Source organism: Ptychodera flava, chromosome 4 (genome assembly GCF_041260155.1).
Source record: "Ptychodera flava strain L36383 chromosome 4, AS_Pfla_20210202, whole genome shotgun sequence".
Taxonomy (NCBI): Eukaryota; Metazoa; Hemichordata; class Enteropneusta; family Ptychoderidae; genus Ptychodera; species Ptychodera flava.
The window spans coordinates 16,475,800-16,500,828 of NC_091931.1; the positions used below are offsets into that span (position 1 = coordinate 16,475,800).

Consider the following 25,029-nt stretch of genomic DNA (forward strand, 5'->3'; position numbering starts at 1 on the left):
TATGAGAAATAGGGGCATTTTATGGAGAAGTCAGCGCTGTGCTGATCTTTATTTTACTCAGAATGTTGTCAATGTCCAACTTTGTTCATTGACGTTCTCCAGCCTCGGAACGAGGTTTTTGTAATATTTTCCCAGAAATTTCGTGATTTATGTTTACCCTAATTTTGATGTTTAAATATTTCCCAAATAAAAACCTGCTTTATTTCTTTTTTCATTGTGTTTTAGCGCTCTTCTTTTGATTAATCCTGCTGTTATCGTATGTCCCAATTTTCATAAATAAAATAAATAAAAAATCAGATCGGAAAATTGATCATAAATGACGTATTGCTCTTTTACCAAAGTTTTCATTTTTCTATTGGTAAGTCATAAACGAAGAATATATCATATTCAAAATTAATATTCATTCTATCGGCGAAAACTATGGAGATCTACAACCGCTAGAGAAAACACCTTATACGAATTACAAACATTCTGTCCGTAACTTAAACAGTTTCAAGTTCTTTCAGAATCAGTATTGTAGAATCACAGGCCGTCAGACGCGTGTCACTGACCTGCCTCTCCACTATCGATTTTTAAATCAGGAACAAAATTGTGGTGACCTTGGATGAACGTTGCCATGACACAGCGCAGTTAGCGTCAAAGTTACGGATGTAAGGAGCATCATACATCATCATCATACATGTAAGGTTATTATGAAACTTACGCTTTGACATTACGTGCCAAGGTTGGAAGAGATGAGCTCAATCAGATGAGTAATAACGATTAGAAAAGCATATTATCATGGAGGTTTTCAATTTCTCAACTAAAAATCTCATGTGAAATGTTTTTGTACTTTGGTCGCAGGCCCATGAGGATGTCATTCAGATTATGACATAATCGTCGATTTTATAATTTTTATGATTATTTTATCGCCGAATGGTCCGATTAAGATGACTGAGATAAATTTTCTAACGCGTTCGACGACTTTTTGTTTGGAGAGATGTCTTCTGTGAATCATTAAATACCTGTATGGATTAGATTTGTCTTTGTATTGTATTACATATCATCATTGACTTTCACAATAATTTGAAAGGGAATACAACAACAAAGTTTCATGCTGCTCCCGTTCTGCCCACACCCCCTCAAAAAAGAAACAAAACCATTGCACTAAATGGTGATCTTGACTGTCGATGTGTTACATTACGTATCAAGTACATTTAAGGAGGATCATTTTTTACCGTGGTGGAATTCATAGTATACAACATGACCTTGAATTTCCTTAACTGCATTCTAACGGGGCTGTATCGATAACATGTTTTCATAATTTTTGTTCAATCAGTGGAAACAAATTAGTGTTTTAACTTGTCTTCCTACGTTAATATATATCTTAGCCTAGCCAACTCAGTGAAGTATGTATGTATGTATGTATGTATGTATGTATGTATGTATGTATGTATGTATGTATGTAGGTAGGTAGGTAGGTAGGTAGGTAGGTAGGTAGGTAGGTAGGTAGGTATATACGTATACGTACGTATACGTACGTATGTATGTGTACGTACGTACGTACGTACGTGTTACGTATGTATGTATGTACGTGTGTACGTATGTATGTATGTATGCATGCATGCATGCATGCATGCATGCATGTATGCATGCATGCATGCATGCATGCATGCATGTATGTATGTATGTATGTATGTACGTATGTACGTATACGTATACGTACGTATACGTACGTATGTATGTACGTACGTACGTACGTACGTGTGTACGTATGTATGTACGTGTGTACGTGTGTACGTATGTATGTATGTATATATGTATGTATGTATGCATGCATGCATGCATGCATGCATGCATGCATGTATGTATGTATGTATGTATGTATGTATGGTATGTATGTATGTATGTATGTATGTATGTATGTATGTGATGGACGTGTGTAGGTCGTTCTCATTCACACACACATTCACACACACACACAAACACATCATACACGTGTATGACAGTCACAACTTCACACTTTTAAATTATTCAAGACAAAGCATAAGTGGTTTCAATTGTTCTTTATCACACATCCTAAATTTCCCAATATATAACTGATGAAATTAATAGAACTTGACAGTCTTTATTACAATCTGCCATTATGAAAGATTTTTTTTTCAAGTCTGTGTAGTTTTCTTTGATCTGATTGGTTATCTTCGGGAACCCTATCCCATTGTCTGAGATTAGCCAGTACATTCTGTGATGTTGCCACTTGCGGAAACGTTATAAATCACCGTTTTTACAAATTTTCGATTTCTTATCCTGCAGCTTCATTTTATACGAATAAAGTGGTTCTCTGGTACAAATAAACAACTGCTTTACGATATTATTTCCTTGCCCTGTAAACGAATTTACATATTCGTTGGCAGGAATATGCTCATCATAACTTCCACGTATTATCACATATTATTACCCTATTATAACTTTGGCTCAATATAAAGACACAAAAAGGTGTGTCTGCATTTAACCTCTCTATGATCTACTTTTGCGCTTTCATACACACTCGCAAGTAAAAATTAAAAACAGTACAAAAGCTAACAAACTCTTTCTGTCACTTCCTTAATTCCCTGTATCCATCCCTACGACAAACATCAAAAACGGACCAAGTAGGGACTCTGTCAGTAGTCAGTCTTCGATGCTGGCGTCTTAAGAACTGATTTACTGTGCTCTACTTGTTGCTGTGTACACCGAGAGTTGATCCTTAGCCTTCTGAGTCCTTTGGAATTGTAAGACGGACCATAGGGATCGGCACTGCATTGTTTCACTATTGCAGTCGATAAATGTCATTCAAATACGGTTAGGTCTGTTGGCAGAGCAGACGTCATGTTCAATTAACAAAGCTCTATCACGGTCCGACAAGATTGAAGATCAGAGTGGAGACAAAGAAATTTTATTTGAATTGTTGGTAACCTAGGGAATCCATGTCGTACAATCACTTTTATGCAGAGCCCCTAAGGAAATCCCTTTCAGTTCGCAACCAATGATGTATCATCCAATCTTCAGTCGTTCCCAAGGTCCTATTTTGGTCATTTTTCACACCAAATCTTGTCGGGTAAAGTACGTGCTTCGAAATTAACAAAATTTTGCTCAATCTGATTAAAATCAGATGTTGTGTACGGCGACATCTATACTTACGCGGCATTCTCTTGCTGTCGCCTCTCACTAGTGAGACTTTTGCTCAAACGTTTCAAAACGATAGTTTCAACGATTCTCTTAACAAAGCAAAAATAGAAATCGCGGTCACCGTGCAAATTTTAGCACTGGAGAAACAAAGTCCTTTACATTTACCGAAATTTGAAATTGAAAATGGCCACGCCCAACTGTATGGCGAAAAATAAAATGTTTAAATTTCAGAAAACTAAGACGGTAAAAATAACGCTTAAAATGAGCCTCGCGAGCGGCAGACTGCAAACAAATTGCTAAACTTGAGTCTGAAAATCTGTTCGCGAGGCGCCTTCTAACACAACACATCACAATTGTCTTGTTCCCATCGGCACTTCTGTTTGAAGTACCCATACCACTTGCCTAAGATGGCGATTATGTTTATTAATTTGGTGTTCGACTTGATAAAACTTACAGTGCCACCACTCTGATTCTATGAGCACTTTGCTCAACAATGATAATTGTTTGGAAGGGGTCTTCCCCTGTGACACATACCGCGACAGGACCCTGCAGTGCCTCTGTACCGCAGTCAACCTGACGGATGAATGTACCTGATGAACTGAATTTCTGTACTCGGTTGTTGCTGTAATCACAGACGTAGACATTGCCGTGTTGATCATTGCATATCCCTTCAGGCCATTTAAACAGACCATCAGCACTACCATTGGATCCAAAGGAGAAGAGGAATCCACCGTCTGCATCGAATACCTTGACAGAGTGGCTACCAAAGACTTTACCCTCGCTACTCTCCACACTGATGCACAATGGATCACCAAACTGACCAGCTCTGTTACCTTGACTTCCAAAGCATTTTATATAGTCTCCACTTTGACTGTATATTCGAATACAACATGCAGTTGTATCAACGACATAAACATTGCCATTGTACGGACTTATTGCTATACCGTAGACATTCTTCAGCTGATATTTACCAAAACATTTCATCAGCTTACCATTCTCATCACAGACCACTACCTGTTTATTACCAGAGTCTGTTGTAAAGATCTTTCCATCTTCAGAGACTGCAGAGTAAAACGGTGTAACGTTTGCAATCTCTGTAAATTTGTAAATTGCTTGATGCTTTCCTTGTAAGGTAAATGATTGTAGCCTGTCGTTGTTTTGATCATCTACTATCACGTGACCACTCTTTGTCATCGTTACTCCCAAAGGGCTACTCAGTTGTCCAATCCCAGAACCGTTCCCTCCGAATGTTCTCACTGTACCTTTCTTTGGACCTACCACAACTGTTACCGGCGAACCCTGCACGGCTTGTCCGTCTACCGACACTGACAATTCATGTTTTCCTTCAGCCTTCGCACAGTACGTCAGAGAAAATGTTCTATCGTAGTTATCGGTTACTGTCACGTGTTCAGATTTGTCATCCGGTGTCTTCATCAAAGCGGTGATTCTCTCCCGTGTAACCTTGGTTCCACCTGTCCGAGAACCCGTAACCTGTAGTGTTAGCGTTATCTGTTCATCAACTCGGGAGTATTCTGACACGCCGCACAGTTCATACCTCTCCTCGGTGATCTTTATCGTGCCTAGAGTTTTCGTTTCACAGAAGTTGTCTGTAGACTGGAACTCTACGTAATCGCCGTCTACCGGTTCACATTTTGTTGTCACTTTCAGTAATTCCCGGATCTGTGACGTCATACTCTTCTTTGCAGACATCAACTGTGAAGCGTTTCCGTACTGCATTAACTTGTCAGCGTAGTCTCTGGTTGCTGCGATGTCATTTTCCGTGCATTCTAGATCCTTCAGTTGTGCTTGCAGATTTGTTTTTCTTTCTTCGTGCTCATTTTTCAGTTGTTGAAGTAGGCTATCGCCATTCTTTCGTATTTTGTGAGTGATTTCTTCAATTGTCTTCTCAATATGAACTTTCACTTTCATTATCTCTTCCTGGAAACGACTGTCCACTGACTCTGTCATCTCTTGTACGGCTGCCTTGCTTTCACCAGCTTCGTTTTCCTTGATTTGCAGTTCCTGTGTCATCTTTGTGAGCTGCTGATTGTACTCGGCCGCTGCATCGTCCAGATATCTGAATTTGTGTTCTGGACGAGGGTGATCTATAGCTGTGCATTCGAGACAGATTGTCACCTCGCACGTATCGCAGTAGAATTTGACCTGGTTATCATGGTGTTTACTACAGTAGGCCGGGGGTCGTACCGAGGCAGGATCTTTAAACTTTGCCCTTTCGTATTCATCGATAGCAACGATGCGATGAGATCGTGTGGTGGGAAAGATCCCATGGGCCTCTGAACAATTGCCACAGATGTTTACTGCACAAGCTACGCACCTTTCTTTAATTTCACCCTTCTGGCAAGCTTCACATTTCCTCAATGCTGCTTTCTTTTCATCTTGCTTGTTGAACTCCTCAACCAGTTGATCGACAAACACATTGGCAGACAACTCAGCCACACCTCCAGCAGGAAGTTCGTGCGAACGACGACATATTGGACACGTCAGTTCGCCTCTCTTCTCCACGATCTTTATCAGGCATTCCTCACAGAACGTGTGTACGCACGGTAGAATTTTAGCGTTTTGTATCGCTCTGAACAGACGCTGCAACTCAGAAAATTATCGTTGATGTTTTCGAGGAAAACTGACTCTTCCTTGCTTGCCATACCTGCACACCGGTTCTAGCCTGTTGATACACGTTCGAGCAAAGAAAGGCTCCCCAGCATTGTGAAAAAAGTGTAGTGTTCGAAAGCTGCCAGTGGCAGTGTGCGTCCTATTCAAATTGTTCGTCTGGCTAAAGTCCTGTGATCTGGCGCAGTTACACTGCAGTTAGCCTGTCGCACACTAGAGAATTTAGCTGAGCAAAAGTTCATTCGATGCTTTTTACTCAGCCATTTTATTTCTGTGCAGGCGACTTTTTGTGACTGTTTTCCCATTTTTGCCGTTGAAGCAAAATGTTCAACATGTTTGATATTTTTCCCTCGCGAGAAAAATTCCTCGCGTGTGCGCCTTTGTTACCACCCAAGTAAACCAAAATTTCTGATGTCGGTCAAACAAAGATCACTCCAAACACTAAATGTTATGCAAAACATGTATTTAATAAAAATTAACTAATGCATTAAAAATTAAAAGCAAGTTACCGCAATGACTTTAAAACTAAGCGTGACCAGGTAAGTAAAAGAACAAAAACGATAATTATTGTTTCTATACAAATAGAGTACAGACCAGTCAGATGTTTGCTCCGGTCTTGAACGGCGTCGAAATTCTGCTATCTAGCAACAGAGTCCGTTATTTACAAGTCGAACAGATTCGACACAGTAACGAATGTCTGTACACAGTAAATATTTCTTGTGCGACACTTGAGGAAGGACTGCGACGTCTCTGACAGCGGCAACACAGTTCTTGAGTCGACCGACGTATGTGAAGACCTCAAAGTTGTCCCTGACTTCAAAGTGGTCCCCACCCTAAATGTCCGGTAAGATAGTATTTAAGAGAGTTAACAGGTGTAAAAAGTTCTTCGCAGTCAACTATATTAAAAGTAAACAACACAGAACTTACTGACCCTGAGGCCATTGCAAATGCATTTAATGACTTTTTTGTAAATATTTCAAAGAGAATGTCTCTTCTGATAATATAAATAATCAAAGTATGGATGATAAACATATGAAGTTAAAACATCATGTACATCAACACTTTCATCAAGTAAATAATTTTGAAATAACATATATGAAACCAGAATTTGTAACTAGGTGTTTGAAGGAATTGTGCAATAACAAGGCGACTGGATTAGACAATCTGAGTGCTAAAATGCTTAAATTATCTGCTACTATCATTGCCCCCTCACTATGCAAAATTTTCAATCTTAGTATAAAATCTGGTATATTTCCTGATCAATGGAAAGTAGCCCGAGTTGTTCCCTTGTTCAAGGCTGGTTCAAAACAAGACCTTTGTAATTACAGACCAGTTTCGATACTACCAATTGTCTCCAAAATTATTGAAAAGCATGTGCACATTCAGTTGTACAAGCATATCAAGCCGCTATTGAACAATTCTCAATCTGGATTTAGAGAGCATCATTCGTGCGAAACAGCCTTGATTAAACTTAGCAACTTGTGGCTAAAAGCTATGGATAATGGAAATATTAATGGAGTAGTGTTTTGGATCTTAAGAAGGCTTTTGATCTGGTTGATCATCGTGTATTGTTAGAAAAATTATCAATTTACAGGTGCGATGGTACATCTCTTCGGTGGTTTAAATCTTACCTGCAAAATCGCATGCAATTGGTTCAATTTAGAAATTTTTACTCTACAAAGCAACATATTTTGACTGGCGTTCCCCAAGGTAGTATACTTGGGCCTTTATTTTTCATCATTTACATAAATGATTTGCCACTTTATATTGATAATAACATTGACATGTACGCAGATGATTCAACCATAACTACCAGTGCAAAATGTAATCAAGAAATTGAGACAACTTTGAACTCTGACTTAAATAATGTTCATAATTGGTGTAAGAATAATAGAATGGCCATTAATTGTGACAAGACAAAGACAATGATTGTAACAACGCAACAAAAACGTAGACATTTGAATAAACAAACTTTAGACTTTAATGACTTTAATCTTGGTGAAACGGAATTGCAAGCAGTACACTGTGAAAAAATTCTTGATACGCTTGTCAATGAAAATCTGTCATGGAAGCAGCACTGTGACAAGATTTTTCAAAAAGTAAATAGTAATATTGCTTTGCTCAAGAGAATAAGACAGTTTTTACCTATGAATATAAGAAAACTTTTTTATAATAGCTATATTTTACCACACTTGGATTACTCTTGTCATTTATGGGGAGCATCACCGTTTATGAAAAGGTTGCATAAGATTCAGAAACGTGCTATTAGAGTGATATGTGATGCAAGGTATAATGCTTCGACGAGCATTTATTAAAACAATGCATATAATGCCATTACCAGATAGAATAGTTTATAAGAATGTTTGTATGGTTTTTAAATGTTTAAATAATCTTGCACCGCAATATCACAAGTCTTTTTACCGAAATTGATCATAAAAGAGTTACAAGATCTAAGATGCAAAAATTGTTAGTGGTTCCTGCAACAAATAAGGATTTTTATCGAAAAGGGTTTACTGTAATAGTGCCAATCAGTGGAATAATGTCGATTTAAGTATAAGATCTAGTAACTCATTGAGCAGTTTTAAAATTACCTGAAAGCTTATTGGGTATAGTTTTTGTGTTTGTGAGTTTTAGTTTTCTTGTCAAATTTGTTTTTGTTATCTAGTGTGATTGTGCATTTTTTTCCCTGTGTGCAGGTTCACTCCTGGCCACTTTTTTCTGTGCATTGTATTGTTCTAGCTTTGTTAGTCATGTTTCATGTTGTTCTGCTTTGTATCAGTTTGTATGTTCATCTGAGGGCCCTGGGGAAGATAAGCATCTTTACTGAAGCTTACCAGGCTACCCTCGTTAAACAAGGTTTAATAAATAAATAAATAAATAAATAAATAAATAAATAAATAAATAAATAAATAAATAAATAAATAAATAGGGGGTTAAACTCAAGTCTGACGACACCTACCGCATAATGGACGCTTTTGTTGTCACATGGACGTTTCTGATGTAATATCAGCTGCTATTTAATACCTAAAGTTGGGAAAAATGTACAAAATAAGGGCTGAGCACAGAATTAACAATGGGGAGGGCTAGTGTCTATATCAATCATGACTTATCTATAAAATGACTCATTTGAAGTCATATCGACATTTGGAAGTCATTCTAATCGCTGCTCTTAAATACATAAACGGATATGAAATACAATTTGCAGCAGTGCTGTGGCGTATCAATCGCGCTTGCGGGCCAAAATTCATCGCCACAAGCCAGCCCATAGACATTTTTGGTAGTTTACTTCGACCGGGACTATAACACTGGTCGGTTCACGACCCATTGTCTACTTCTGCTAGCTACCTCGATAATATAAAAATGTATTTTCAACCATTTTCCCGTGAGCCGACGTCCACGAACTCTGCAACGTTTGCCCTCTCGCGTAAAATGTATTGAATACGTTGGATCTGTCAAAAGTTCAGAACCGAGCAGAAACAGTAGACAGCTCTTAAAAAACGCTTGAAATTAGATGCTTACCACATTCGACATAATTAACGGAAGTAGGAGATGAGTCATAGATAGTCAGAGATAAAGTAGGTACATGTTCATTTATTCAAAGACTAAGCTATTTCATTATTTTTGCGAGGTTAATTAAAAAAAACTGATTGGTGTCGTATACGTAGTAAACTACGAAAAAGGTCCATGGACAGATTAAAGCGGTTCTAAAGCGATATCCCTTGACACGAATGCGATCTATACGCCTCAGCATTGTGCTACGAATGAAGATATGAAATACACATGAATAGGGCTCGAGGCAAATTTTCTTTATATTTTCTTACAAAAAAATCCGATACCTACCATAGAAAGTGACGCGATTGAAGTAATACATTACCTAAAAGAAGTTGAATACAGCAGACGGAGCGTAAAATTATCCAAATTTTCTTGTCTTATTAATACCTGATACTTCACCAGTCGAACATTCAATTTTAAAATCAACACATTCTTTCTATAACATAAATGATGTTGAATAAAGCAGACAGAGTGTAAATAATTCGAATTTCCCGGGGACCACTTTGAGGTCAAAAGGACACTTTTGGAGTCAAACTGATTTTCTTTATTCAATACTAAAAGTTGCCAAAAATCCAAGGAAGTGTACTATAGTCCCATTACTACCTGATACTTCACAGGTCGCTTGTTACATTTTTCAAGTCAAGACATTCTTTCTATAACATAAACGATGTTGAAAACAGTAGAGAGAGAGCGTATAATCATCCCAATTTTACGGGGACCACTTTGAGGTCTTCACAGACGTACATGTAGATATCACAGCGTGCAGCGTGCAACTCTTACGACTAGGACGTTTTCGAAGTCTCTGACACACACACACACACACACACGCACCACACACACACACACACACACACACACACACACACCCAGAATCTTGAGCGTTTTTTTTTCGAGAAGAACAGTCCGGCTAGCAAACAACTTGACGTAATTACTTCGTCACCAAACAGTCCAAATTTCGCCGGCAAAGATAGCAACTGGGAAGCAATCGAACCATGGAACTTCTGGACATCACGCTGCTCACAGAAGACAAGCGACATGGCGACACGTATGCTTTTATAGAACCACAAAATAAATTATTCATGAACATACCTGGTCACGCATAAATTGTACAAAACTATGTTCACCTGGTCACGCAAAAAGAAAAAGTGCACTCACTACGTCAGCTTACAATAGAAGATATCGTAACGCCATAGAAAGTGATTTTCCTCGTGTTTTTATACTAGAACACGCTCATGACAATCACAGTTGGTATATAAATGATGTACTCTTTGTGGATAAATCAAAATTTCTGAAATTTCGCCCAGGTATCCTGCTATCTGAGATTTAAAGGTTTCCAAACGGGGACAAAAAAGATTATGCACGTAGAGAAATCGGGACTAGACTGAACTTGGAAAAATAAGTGAACATCGAAGTCCGTCAAAAACCCATGGTGTTTAATGCCGGTTATCTTGTCTGCCATGTATCTTGATACAACTGGTTTGCTTGTGAACACACGCGCATGAAGATCGACGCTGAAATCATCGTTTTGATGCTATGGGTGGTCATCATGTCCGATCCTTTGATATCCACGCACGTGCTTGAGTAAAACAGTCATGAGGAACATAACTTTTTCCGGCGCACACGGTGAGGAATCTTCCTCGAGGGGAAAAATATCAAACATGTAGAATAGACAGACAGAGAAGGAAAAATCGGCTGCAAACGTACATGAGAGTAAAATGGCCGAGAAAAAAAGCATTAAATGAAATTTTGCAAAGCTAATTTATCTCTGTCGTCTGCGGCAGGCCTTATATGTATTTGGGAACGAGCACAGTTAACGGTAGGGGCTGAAGGGAAATATTTTGTCATTTTTTTCGCATCCCCAACAACGTTAGGCAAAATTTCCAGTTCATAGCCCCTTCTGTTGACAAGAACATTTTTGTAGTAATTTTCGCTCCTCGAAAATGAAAGATTATAAATTTTGCTCAAACTTTCCTACAGTAAACTTTTAACTTTACTATTTCGAAGTCAATATTTGAAAAATCAGGGGTCCCCGTACTAAAGAAACAGATAAGCCATATTTATTGATATTTGAAATTCAAAATGGCCGCCATCCCTGTGTTAAGCCTATGGAAGGGAGGGGGAATAAATTCCTTATCATAACAAAACGGAACCGATGAAAACTTTATTTACTCCAAAGCTTCAAAATGAGCCCCACAAGTAGTAGGCTAAAAGAATATTGTAAAAGTTTGAGAGTCTATATTTCTTACTCGAGGCGCATTCTGCCTTAATTAATTTTGTTCAATCTATAACCCGATACATTTTTCTCATTCTTCTCCTCAAAGTGTTGAAATGAAAGTGTTCTGGATTGCCGATTACACCACAACGCATTTTGCACAATGTTATGTGAATTGTCTCAAGGAAAATCTAGTCTGGACAGATGATCAGCCGTCAGTGATAACAATAGACGTTACACATGGGGCTCTGTCGATAAGTTGAACTCTAGACATTTAGCAATATTTTTAGTACCACACCAGAACAAAATTGTTGAAACACATGAGGGAACTTCATACAAAGTATGGCACAACTTTGTCCAGCCTAAATTGTGGACAATTATAAGACTTCGATTAATATAATCAGGAGAGCATATTGTTTATAAAAATTATAATAGAATTCGTCTCATGTTGATGCACCCTACCCAGGAGGCACATAAAAGCGAATGAACGAAGGTGAACAAAGCAACACAATGGCTGGTGACCCCGTACGCACTGCGTGTGACCTTGTATACATCAACACACACCAAGATGGCGTCGGACGCGAGAACTGTCGCTGATACGCTCGCTAAGGAGCTGCTGTTATTTACAGTTCTTTTGCTTGCGATGTGTAATGTCGGGATGTCCTACGATGATTGTAAGTTGCAAGCTCAGTATTTCTTGTTGTCGATATCTTCGTTTTCGTTTGATATGTCTATGAGCAGTGCAAGCTAGTGCATTGAACACTGTTGAACAGTTCAAATAACACTGAGAGACAACGCCCAGTACAAACTCACAAGGTTATATACCGAGTGTGCTAGACTACGTGATCGGCTGTGGCTACCACTCTCTAAGATTGTTTTTTTTCTTCCAATTTTAGGTTATCGTTTTGATAACTTTGTTATTTACACTCACGTTTTTCAAGAAAAGTTGTCGCTTATTAATATCACAAACAATTGAATATCGAACGTTCTGCTTGATGTGGCTATATGGCTGTTCTCCCGTACAGTGAGCCCCGGCTCTGTGTGATGTTGGCCTCAGCCTGCTGAGGCCTGCGGCCTTGACGTTGGGCATGCAGTACGGATAGAGAGTCATTGACTTCTGCAAGTTCGATCTTCGATGATAGCTATTGCAATGATAAGACACATGAGTAGGTTTTACTGTATATAGTTACTGAGATCAGTAGCGTCTGCTGCATGGATTCCGCACTTGCTTTTCAAAGCATATTTTTGGAGAGGCCTATTCATACAGGCCCTATGTGCGCATTAGCCTAAAGGTAGATATATTGCCTAGACCTATATACCGCGCGCAGTCAAGATACAATTTTTAATAGGGAGCGTATGTGATCACTGAAACTGATAGTGGAGGCAAAACTGTTACATAGTAACCGTTTTATGTTTGTTAACTGTTTTCGGGGCTTTTTACTTTCTTCTATGAATGACGTCTGACAGCTTGTCCTTCCGTATTACCCCTATTGTCCCTGAACTTTGTAGTAACCGAAGACCCTGGAGCGAGACGGACTGTAGGACGCCTATTATCTGCCCTATGGCTTGTATTGCCGTTCCTCCCTCGGTTCGTGTTCGGCGATAATTAAGCGACCATGGATCGTGATCGATGAGCCCTGTCAGCCATGTTTGTGTTATACATGTATTAATATTTTTGTCATTCGTCATCGTCGCGTCATATCATTTCTCTTTGTGACACTTTTCTACCACCCACGAGGACTCGTAAATTGCAGGAATAAATGTCACGGGCGAGTAATAACACACAGATCATGAATATATCATGAAGCATACAGTATATCGTGAAGTCGGAATTTTACAGGCAAGACGTCTTGGGTTTCGACTACTTATTGAGGGGGAAAACAGTGAAACTTTCTACCTTGTAGAAAACATAGGCAAAAAAAGATCTTGGCGTTTGTGACTATGCCGAGAACGCTAATATTGCTGAGGCAAAGCTTATTATATTTTATCGTATTTTTTTGCATTGAACGTTTTGTGTGTGTGTATGTATATTTTATGGTATGGGCATATGGCCTGAAATAAAGAAATTATAATAATAATAATTATGTTGATGACGCGAGGCAAGGAAACCCAATGTCAATTTCAGTCCAAGTGCAATGAGTTTGTACAATTTTGTCTGGTCTGGGGAAAAACTGAACAGAAGCATGAGTGTTGCAAAATTAATCTTAAACCTACAGGACGGCGTGTTATTTTCTGGTTACATGTCAATAAATATCGAGAATAACAAGAGTCAGTCTGCACTGATAAAAATAAACTCAGCAAACAATACCGTGTTATGCGTTAATATCTATTGTGAAGCCTATGCAGATACCGACGAATGATAATTCTCAAATACATTTATGGTCACCTACTTTTAAATAGGTCGAATGTGTAAGAAAAGCTGCGCCCGTGTGGAGGTCTTGTTCGCAGCGACCTCCTGTAAGATATCCCGGATAAAAATTATATTTTCATTAATGTTTTCAACGCCGGCCTTGAAGATGTTTTACTTCCCTAACTTAACAAATCTTCTATTCATATCTTCTCAATAAACAAACAAACAATCAAACAAAGAAGCAATGAATGAATGAATGAATTGAATATTCCGCACTGTTACATAAATGTCCGTTGTGTTTGGTTTAAATATACCGGCTTCCAATATCGGTTCTCTGAAAACACTTGAGGGACATATTAAATGTATTAGTTCTTCGTTTTTTTTAACTTAATTTCGATGATGTGTTTGAAATGTCGATGTAATCCTGTAGGCACGATAACAATCACGACGACAAAAACGGATAACAACAAAAATTGCAAATTGGTCTGATCGATGAGACATTTTGCAAGTAATGATGATGTTTGCATCATCAGAAATACGTTTACTTCCGTACTGCATTTGATCTTCCTACTATATGCATAAGCTTCTGTATAATAGGGTGTCCATGAAATTATTTGTAAGGAACAACTGACATTTTCAGCGTTAAAGTTGTTCCATTCATCAACTTTGGTCTCTATATTCTTAATATTCTGTGGGAGAGCGTGATGAATCGATGTTTCGGAAAATTTAAAATGCATCCATTTCACCTGCCATGTCCCTCGATCAAATATACAGAAACCACTTTATCGCAATCGATGATAATAAGTTTGTCTCATCGCGGCCGCGCAATTAGTCAGAGATCATGAAGCTCACTATATTGCCTGGCCCATGATTGCATCATATTCACTTGGTAACGTGATGATCACATGATTGATTGTTTTTGTAAAAAAAGTTGACGGCAATGAATTTGCTCTCAGTTTTCGTTTACAAGTTTAACTGGTACTTGTCGATGTGTATGAGTGAGGATATCCTGTGAGAATATGCTTCAACGAGATACATGTACCAAGCTTGTACCTATAGATGTACACTGACGTTTAGCCTTCTCAGCCGGCTTTGCATGTTGTTGCCATCTTCTCACGTGTGTGTGTTTGTGTATGTATGTGTGTATATGTGTGTGAGTGTGTGTATGTGTATATGTATGTTTGTATGGATGTTTGGATGGATGTATGAAGATTGCGAGAATGTGCAGATGTCGTGTAATTACTTTGTATTTGAAGATAGATATATATATATAGATATATATATATATATATATATATATTATATATATATATATATATATATATATATATATATATATATATATATATATATGACTTACCGGCGTACAGTGACCCTCACTCAACAACTTTCAAGGAGACCGTCCGACCTAGCCCAGCCGCGCACACCGGACCTTGGTAAAATGGCAACGAACGAGCTTCAACAAACGATAAACTATCAGTATCATATTCTCTGCTTATCTTCTTCAATTTCTTTTCCAGACAAAATGGCTGATAGCAAGATCTCGGCCTGTTCTAAGAATTTCACCTCTGAGGGCGGGCGTATCAGTGCGTACGATCACGGAGGCACGATGGCGCCTTTTCAGTGTGAGCTCACGATCACATCGTCAAAGGCGGACCAACGCTTCTACGTGCGATTCGAATACTTTGAATTGGAGGCCAGTTCGGCCGACTGCAGCAACCACAAGTTCGAGGTGTACGACGGAGACAGCATGAGCGCTGCGAAGCTCACCGGAGAAGACGGCTTGTGCCAGCAGGCAGGAGCGGACGATCCACCGCTACCTGAGCCCATACGATCGAGCGGCAACAGCATCACTTTCTACTTATTCGACGATAATGCCCCAGATCCAGCTGACTTTCGGATAATTTATGCGGCATATAAAAGTAGCAGCGGTAAATATTCTGATATTTCGAATGAGCAACCAAACAACCGGACGGACGGACAGACATACAGACAGACAGACATACAGACAGACAGACAGACAGCGAAAGAAATGAACATAACTGGGAGCTACATGCCACGCTAAAACCAGTATAGTATTTTTTGGACGTTCGATGTTTTAACCTACCCAAAGCGTTATTTCGAGAAAGTGCCCAAAATTACTACATGATGCTCAGTTGTTTTAAGTTTAAGTATATTTTTGAAATGTCAAAGTGAATGGCATATAAGCATCCTTCAGCGTGATCCGTACTGACTGCATTGTGATGGTTAAAAAATATCCGAGACTCACAGCATTTCCCCCACTGGTTTCACACAATTATCGAAAGAATGAAAGAATACGGAAGTTTGAGTGTAAGGTTTGCTAAATACGATTAGGGAAAACTATCTCGTGACAAAAATCTTTGACAAAGGCCAAGTAGAAGAAATTGAGGAAGTAGTTTCTCTCATAACGTGATGTAGGAGTGATTTGTTATTAGATGTCACGAAATCATCGACAGATACTTCACCATCAGTATTCTCTGCACAGACTAGAGAGTGTTCTGACACGTATTGTTCTCAGTATGTGGAGAATACATCTCTTCGAAACAATATACATGTGATGTGATTTGTTTCTGTCAACATCTAGCCTAATTTTTACGGGGAAAGCACCGGTCTGTAGAAAAGTATAGAATAAAATTCTCTCTCTCTCTCTCTCTCTCTCTCTCTCTCTCTCTCTCTCTCTCTCTCTCTCTCTCTCTCTCTCTCTCTCTCTCTCTCCACACACAGATGGAGAGTGTTTCGAATGCCGGAATGCCACAGACCTTTGCATAGACGCAAGTCTCAAGTGCGATGGCCTCGGTAACTGCCCCTTGTCGTCAGACGAATCCTTGTCGAAAGGAGGGGGATGCGAAGGTGGGTCAAAGCCCCGTGAATAACTCAATGGACATCCGCATCATTGACTTTGAATTTGAGTTTGACTTACCATGGGTATTGCTTGGTGCTCATATCAGCATAGACATTGTCTGAATTCGCAAATACACTTCTACTCTGACTTGAGACATATCCCGTTTCATTTCAAGTACTTTCTCTACGTATAGAAACAGTTATGGTAGTGTCATCAGAGGTCACAGTCATTGATACGGGACGTATCGATGGGTACACAGTCGCCGCATTAGAAAGCTAATGCCTTACAAAGGCCCTCGCCGTGTATCGAATCACAAGCGACTGTGGATGGGTTACAGCAAAACATATATGCCATAATCCACTAAAATTACACGTTAATCGCATTTGCGCCCCACATTAACACTTAACGGTAGGATGCTCCTTGGGGACAGATAGTTGGACTCACAAACTTGTCCAATTCTTTTCTGATCTACCACTTGTGGGGCTCATTTTGAAGCCCTTTGAGAAAGGAAAACTTTAATTGTCTTAGTTTGTTTTGGAAAATCGAAAAGTTTATTTTTCTCCCGGGATGGCGGTCATTATTTGAATTTCAAATATCGGTAAATCTTGAGTAACTTGTTTCTCTACCAAAATTTGCAAAGTGACCCCCGATTTGTATTCTTGATTTTTAAAGAGGATGGTCGAAAGATTCACTTAGGAAAGTTTGAGCAAAAGTTTAAGTCTTTCACTTTCGAGGCGCATACTCACTAAACTGTATACCATACCGTTTATGTTCGACAGAGTGTTTACGTGTTATACATGGCAAACCGCAACATCACATCTCTGTATGTTTATGTGTGATACATGAATTTGTCACCTGTGTTCACAGATACCAGCCTAGGGTTTCTCACTGTCTGGCTCATCGTCTTCGGTGTCGTCATCGGTGTCATAGTTTTGGTGGTCATCATCGGTTGCATCTGTTTCCTCTGGGTCCTGTGTCGCCGGAGAACGAGGCCGAAGGCAGCCACCGCCACGGGCTACAAGTCCACTGCAGATAACGCCGCCTACTCGCCGCCACCCGCCCAGCCAGGAAACTTACAGTCCGGACCAGACGACAACTCAAAAGTTGGGTACGACGCAGGGCAGCAGGAAGTCGTCGTTCCCCAAAAAGCGAACTGAGCACCAGTGTAGCCTTATCTTTTATTCAGTGTCTCAATGTTCGCGTTTCGTGGAAAGCGTGAATTTACCAAGCGTAGTGTCACAAATTATTGAGCATTTTCCCTCAGGTTATCTACAAACCTGTCCGATTTTCCTTTAGAGAGGGCAAACAAGCGGTTTTTTTGGTTAGTTTTTTTTTTCGGGGAGACAACTTTTTGAAGTCCAAAGAGACCAAGTGACGTGCGACTAAAACATTTCACAACGGTTGCTTTTTTTACGTCTAGGAAATCCTTTCAGTGATACAGAACTGTGAAACTGACATAGACATATGTACAACGACAGTCTTATGTTGGCTGCGATTTTTTTCTTTTTGAAATTTTAAACACGGACATTTTTTTAATATCTGATTGTTTGATTGAATTTTCAAGCTCTTTTTAGCTGCGTGCACATCATTCTTTTCCAACATTGGCATGGTGTAGCGAGGTTCCAAATTTCCTCAGTCGATTTTCCTGTGGTACCTCCATGATTTTCGTTTAGCTAACGACGAGCATGCAATGTGAATTACTCTCATCTCCATACCGTAGAATGTCAGGTGTCTGCACCACACACTCTCTGAACATTTACTCATTGGACACTTGCGCTGGCCCTATCCCAAGCCCTAACCCTATTGCCCTAACCCTAGACCCTAGCCCTACCCCTAGCCCGATGAATGAAAAACTTCATGTTCGGTGATCGTAGTTCCATGTTGGTTCCCTTGTCATACCACTGTCAGGAGGTGTTTTCATTTACATAATGCACGATTTTAGACCAATGAATATACACCATTTATAATGACGTATTATCGGTTAATATGCATACTCAGTGCTCATTAACCTACTTTCCTAAAATGAATACAATAAGCTTATACGTAAGCTATTGGAGCAAACCAGTAAGATCACAGACGCTGAACGCTTTAAATCCTGTACAATAGCCGCATACACATTGATTTTTTTAAAGTGCAAAATAAGTTTGCTACGGATTGTGGGAAGCGCAGAACTCCGAGTCTTTCATTAGTTGGATATTTAATGTAACAAAAGAAAATTCGCTCAATTCCAGAAATATTTCATGACTTCATTTTCCACAATGTACAGCCGTTTAGAAGTCTGACTCACACTAGTCATCCTCTCATTCCTTTTCTAAAGTAAGAAATAATATCTCCGATCACTGTATTTATTTTGTTACCATTGAAACGTTTACAGTTTTTTGTAAATTATCTAAAAGATTTTTTAGAACAAGACAGAAACAAGTTGACATTACTTCTATTACACGTTAACGTGGTTATACTTATTTCTTGACGTAATAAAATGATTAAATCAATGAACAGTATATTTACGTATATCTGTTTCCATTAGTATGTATGTATGTATGTATGTATGTATGTATGTATGTATGTATGTATGTATGTATGTATGTATGTACGTGTGCGTGTGTCTGTATGTGTGTGTGTGTGTTTATATATATGTTTATATATTAGATATATATATAATATATATATACTATATATATATATATATATATATATATATATATATAATATATATATATCGTCAAGTACAATTAATTAACATATGTTATTATACACCTGAGTCTGTAACCTATGGAGTTTCGTCGTACAGTAAATTGTGATTTATTTATGCAATGAAAATTAATAATAGGAAACCATCATTTGCTCTGTATTTGGTACAAGAAAAAATCAACTACCAGTTAGAGTACGAAATTTTCAATTTTTGGGGGAAAAAACAAGAAAATGAAAACTCCATTTATTCCATCAACTTTAAATGAGTGCACACAAGCACTACACCAAAAAAGTACTGTGAAAATGAGATTCCGAACATGAGCTCCACCTCAAAGACGCTCTAAAAACACACGTACATTTATGATCTTTGTGACCATATAGGAAATGAAGCATAAAACATTATTCAAACAAACAAACAAACAAACAAACAAACAAACAAACAAATATTATTACAAGAAATAAACATCGTCTTACTCTAAAAATTGACTACAAAAATGAGCGGGAAATGATCATATCTGAATAAGATATTTTCTTGTCTTGTATGTTTTGTCGTTTAGCTAAAGACTTTTTAGGTATAGACTTGTAATTTTCCAACATTAATTACCTTTGCATCTTAAAGTGGTGTGATTATTTTATTGTACAATGACAAATTCACTTCTTTTTTTCGTCCATTTCCAAAATTTTCCAATTTTGTCTCCTGAGATGAAAACTAGGTATGGCGGTCTTTTCCAAAAGTTTCGGCAACTTCCTCGACAGGTATTAACAAAGCGTTAGGTACTGCACTACCAAATATGCGTATCACAAGGAGACAGTTGTTTTTTGTCAGTTTCCATGCCTATTTAGGAAATCAGAGTTAGGTATAGCTATTGCTGGAGATACCACACATGGGGGTCGTAACACCAAGACTCGACGGAGGTGAGTTTTGAAGAGGAGGGCTGGGGAGAGGAAGTGCAAGATCCGGTTCAAGACCTGCTACAAGGACTCCCCTTACACGATCTTGGCCATGGTTTTCATTTTTAGCGAAACTATCTCCAAATGATTGATCCTTTTGGAGGGCAGCTCTGCCTTCTCTTTTCTGTGCACTGCGCATCCTAATCTGAGTGATCTTCTCCCTCCGAGCGGTCATCTCACGTTCGATGACCTCATCCTCGCCCTGGCAAGCCTTTCTTTCCATTATCCATTCCTTGCATTTCTCAGCCGCTTCTCTCTTTTTAATTTTCTCAATTTTCTCCTTCAGACTTTCTTGTGCGTCATCTTATCATGCTTATAGTTTTCTTTCGCGTTCTATCTGCTCCCTCTTCTCCTGGTTTTGTTTTCTGTAATACGCCACCAAGCGGTTCTTCTTCATATCGCTGCCCACTGCATCTCTCTGGTGTCTCGGACAGGGCGTCGAGGGTTTCCTATTGGCTTTGGATTTCTTTCCGTGGAAAAGCCGCCTCTTCCTGTTTTTCGATGCTATTTTCTTTTCTATTGCATCTACACAGGCTTTTATGGATTCCCATGTAGCAACGCTTCATACTTTACGTTTTTCCCCGCTGTTAAGAAAATTAAAACATGAGACGACAAGCTGTAATCTTTTTCATGGATTTTCAAAACGGGTGAGGTGGGTTTTCAAAATATTTCTTTTTGTTTGCGATTTACTTTTTCAATTACTCTCAAAATCTTATCGATACGCCCAATCTGCAGCCTCTTATCAAAACCTGCAGTATGTGTGCAGCCAATAGCTGTATCTTTTATGCATATTTCCTCTCCATAAGATGGTTTGAAATTAAATGCAACTTATGTGAAAACGCGTAAGGAAGAGTGACCATAGAAATTAATTTCAAACATTGTCGCCAAACGCACGACTTAAATTTTGACACCCCCCAAAAAAAATCGAGTGGCGACTCAAACATCGAGACAAACGCTGCAAATGTGGTACGTGCAAGCTCCTGAATTGCAATCGAACAAATCCATCATCAAGGATTGGAAGAGTGACATTTGCAAGACAATGTGACGTCATAATAGGAATTAATAACATGTCTCCAAAGATTGGATGGTATCTTTTGTATGCAAAAAGATGCACCCAATTTGGCTTTCATGTCATTTTTGAGACTGAAATTTGAATTTCAATAATAATATGACATTATGGTTATACACAGTACGTGGTGCTTGAAAGGCTGGTACTTCACATTCCCTCCCATCATAGGGAGGAAGAACATTTTCTCTTTTCTGGAACAAAAATAACTAAAATACAATCAAAATCTACAACTGCTGGCCCTCATATGAACAAAAAACGACCCGTGTCCGGCGTCCGTTTCGAATGTGTGATATTTTTTCATACCTGCCGTCTGCGGAGAACGGATACATCAGCAGAAATCAATATGTGGAAGAACGCATCCCGTACGTGGACTTTCCGAGATATGGTGCTATTTTAAATTGAGGTGGTATGCACCTCGACCATTTTTCCCTTATTTTCCGATTGAAGAGACTGACTTTGGCTACTCCCACTTCTGGCAACTCTGGAAACTGTAAATTTTGACAGGTGCCTCTGCGGAAATTCAGGTGAAAGGAATAAATTTTCACTTTGCATGAGTATGAAATTTGGCGAGAACCGCCAGTCTGCTGGCATGTTTTACTTAATATGTCAAAAAGACTACAGCTGTTACAGGCAGAAATGTTTCAATCATTTTCGTACCCGTAAAACTGCTTTGTTTTTATTTATCTTCCTACATTTTATTCACGCAAATTATTGCCTTTGTCAACACAACACACCACACCACAACACACCACACCACAACACACGACAAGACAAGACAAGACAAGACAAGACAAGACAAGACAAGACAAGACAAGACAATATGGCTCAGCACAACACAACACACCACAACACAACACAACACAAAAGGTGTACTTTACAGTTTATAGCGTTAATGTTCATGACGAATAAGTTCTGATCCTGACTGCAATTCAGTCGTGAGCGAGGTGAATGAGAGATCAGATGACACAGCAGAGCGAATGATACAGACAATTGTGTGAAAAAAGCAGAACTAAAAGCTTGGTCATAGATGTATATTTATTTTGCATTGGTTGAGTGGTTGAAAAATTCGAACTTCAATTATTTGTTTTCATCGCGCTGTGATTCAAAATGACGTAAAAACCCGAAAGTATCCGCATGGCCTATCGTCGAGAATATGCGTAAAATACTATTAAATGTTGGTTATGAAGAAATCTGGGAGAATCACGAAATGGAAAAAGCTGTCTCAAAGTAGAAGATCGGTTTAGGCGTTAAATGATGATCGATCGGGCAACATAAAAAATAAACTTAAGCTTAAACATCTAAAAAAATTACGGATTCTTCTAAGATATTGTCAAAAATTACATACATAATGACTTCTGTAACATAGTTCCATCTTAGAGCACATCAGCTTACCATAGAAATTGGAAGACATTGTAAACTAGGAACGGAAAAACGTGTTTGTAAATGTTACCTGAATAATGAAATAGAAGATGAAGTGCATTTTATACTCAAAGGTACAGCATGTCGTCAGAAAGATAACAAGTTTTTTGTCTTACATAAATAATGTTATTTGATAGAAACACCTTGTGAAATAAAGAAAAAAGCAATAACATATTTACTTCTTTTTTAAGTGCATTTTATTAGTATACTGCTTATAGAAAAGAATATGTTGCATAACAATAAGCTTATTAAGGAGAATACTTCCAAGTCTCCTTTGTAGTTTCCAGAATTTTTAGTTCTGAAATGTCTTTATTACATCAGCTAATAGGCAAATTTTTATCTTCTCTTCCCTTCTATTCTAAAAGAGAGAGAGAGAGAGAGAGAGAGAGAGAGAGAGAGAGAGAGAGAGAGAGAGAGAGAGAGAGAGAGAATAGAATAGAATAGAATAGAATTGATCTTTATTGAACTGTATGCCACTCTGGCATATATTAGCACATACAATAAAGATATTCAACTTCAAGTTGAACAAGTCAGAAAGAAAGAGAAACACTTCCAAATTCACTCAGAAATAATATAAAATTTTCTCTTTTCAAAACAACAATAATTAAATTTTGCCAAAGAAACAGCTGTGTGATTGTTTGTCATTATGTCAATAAATGTTTCAGTTAAGGATGTACGATCGGAAAAATATAAGCGTACTGCGCCGATTTCCGCGCAGAAATGTATCCATAGTAACCACGCGCGCATAGTGACGTGCCGAACGTTTTTGCGTTGTACAAAATGTCGTCTGCAGGTAAAGGAAAATCGCGCCGAGAAAATGTTCAGCGTGCCCTCAAAACACGCTGGAAGGTACGAGAATTCAGCAAAGAGATAAAAAAAATGCAACATGACCGTAGCCTGTACAGCGTAAATCAGAAGTGTGACTAATTCCAATGATAGTGTCGCTAGTAGACCTACCGGAGAATGGAAGAATGGCCGTCGCATAGTCGATTTGAGTGAACTAGCCGAAAATCTTGACACTTGTGTCAGTTGCGGGCTTGCCTTTACGTTTCGATTCATCGTGGGTTGCATTGACGAATAGTCACGTGTTAGGAACGCCAGTTCACGGCCTCGGCTCCTGGCTCCACGGCCACGTAGTGTGTGACAACTTACTTAGCCTGCAGCGAAGTCAACCTAATCCCCACCGATAAGCGTTACGGCAATAAATATTACGTGATTTTTTGTATGCTGTATTAATATATAGACTCTAAAAGTAGAAGAACCTAAAAGTCTTTGCTTTGTTCTGTCATTTCCCTCTCATTAAAGTTTAATGGTAGGCTTAAATCATGACCATGCCTGGACAGGGCCACTGCAGGTAGCCACGGCAGGTCAGCGGCATTTGAAGAGCGCCCTCGTGCGACGAACCCGGGAGAGCATTGTTTATCGCAGGAACCTGTAAATCCTAGTTAGTTTTTGCAAAATTGTGAAAAATTGAGCTCGGTGACCTGCTAAACAAAATGTGGTTTTTGGAAAATTCACAAAAAGTGCTATTATTTGGCAAAGTTTGAGAAAATTGACATTAGTAGAAACTTTCAATAATTAATAAATTACCCTCTCCCATTCCTAAAATTTGGAGCATATTTGTTGCAATTTTGGTTAAAAAATAAATATGATGACTTTTTAACTCAATTTTAATGTAAGTAAAATCTTCAAAGTAGCTTAGGTTTATAATTTATTTATTCTTTTACAGTGTAAACGTGGAAATGCAATCATGATATAAATATGAAAATGATGACCTGTTTTATTGATATTTAGTGATTTTGTGAAAAACCGTGAATTTTTAATGTCATTTTGTAAAAAAACAAGCGCGGTGACCCCATGTTTTTTTCCCAGTTTTGGACTATTCACATATGTAGGTATTCAAAAATCCCCATTTAAAAAATTGACATTACTTTTACTTTTTCCGATCGTACATCCTTAAACTTTGTTTCTTGTCTTTTAAACGCAGGATTTGTATTCTTTCTTTGTTATATAATGGGCATAAGAGTAAAAAGTGTATTTCACCTTCTATTTTGTTACTCTTGCAACATATGGGCAGAGAGAGAGAGAGACGGGGGGTGGGGGTGGGGTTGGGGTTCTCGATCATTTGGTCTGGTGTTGTACGCATG

The 25,029-nt window shown here is 38.6% G+C and overlaps 1 protein-coding gene across 2 annotated transcripts in view; it reads left to right on the plus strand.

The window, feature by feature from the left end:
• Nucleotides 1–19,253, plus strand: part of LOC139131014 (neuropilin and tolloid-like protein 2) — a 30,009-nt gene extending 10,756 nt beyond the window's left edge. Inside the window, exons 1-4 of one of the 2 annotated variants that reach the window (XM_070696913.1) lie at nt 12,050–12,213; nt 15,410–15,820; nt 16,635–16,760; nt 17,620–19,253. In XM_070696913.1, the coding sequence (XP_070553014.1) occupies nt 12,108–12,213; nt 15,410–15,820; nt 16,635–16,760; nt 17,620–17,909 (933 nt within the window). In that variant the 5' untranslated portion in view covers nt 12,050–12,107 and the 3' untranslated portion in view covers nt 17,910–19,253. Of the gene's footprint in view, nt 1–12,049; nt 12,214–15,409; nt 15,821–16,634; nt 16,761–17,619 lie in introns of those variants that run through there. The other variant, XM_070696914.1, reaches the window with a different exon arrangement.
• The last annotated feature ends 5,776 nt before the right edge of the window (nt 19,254–25,029 follow it).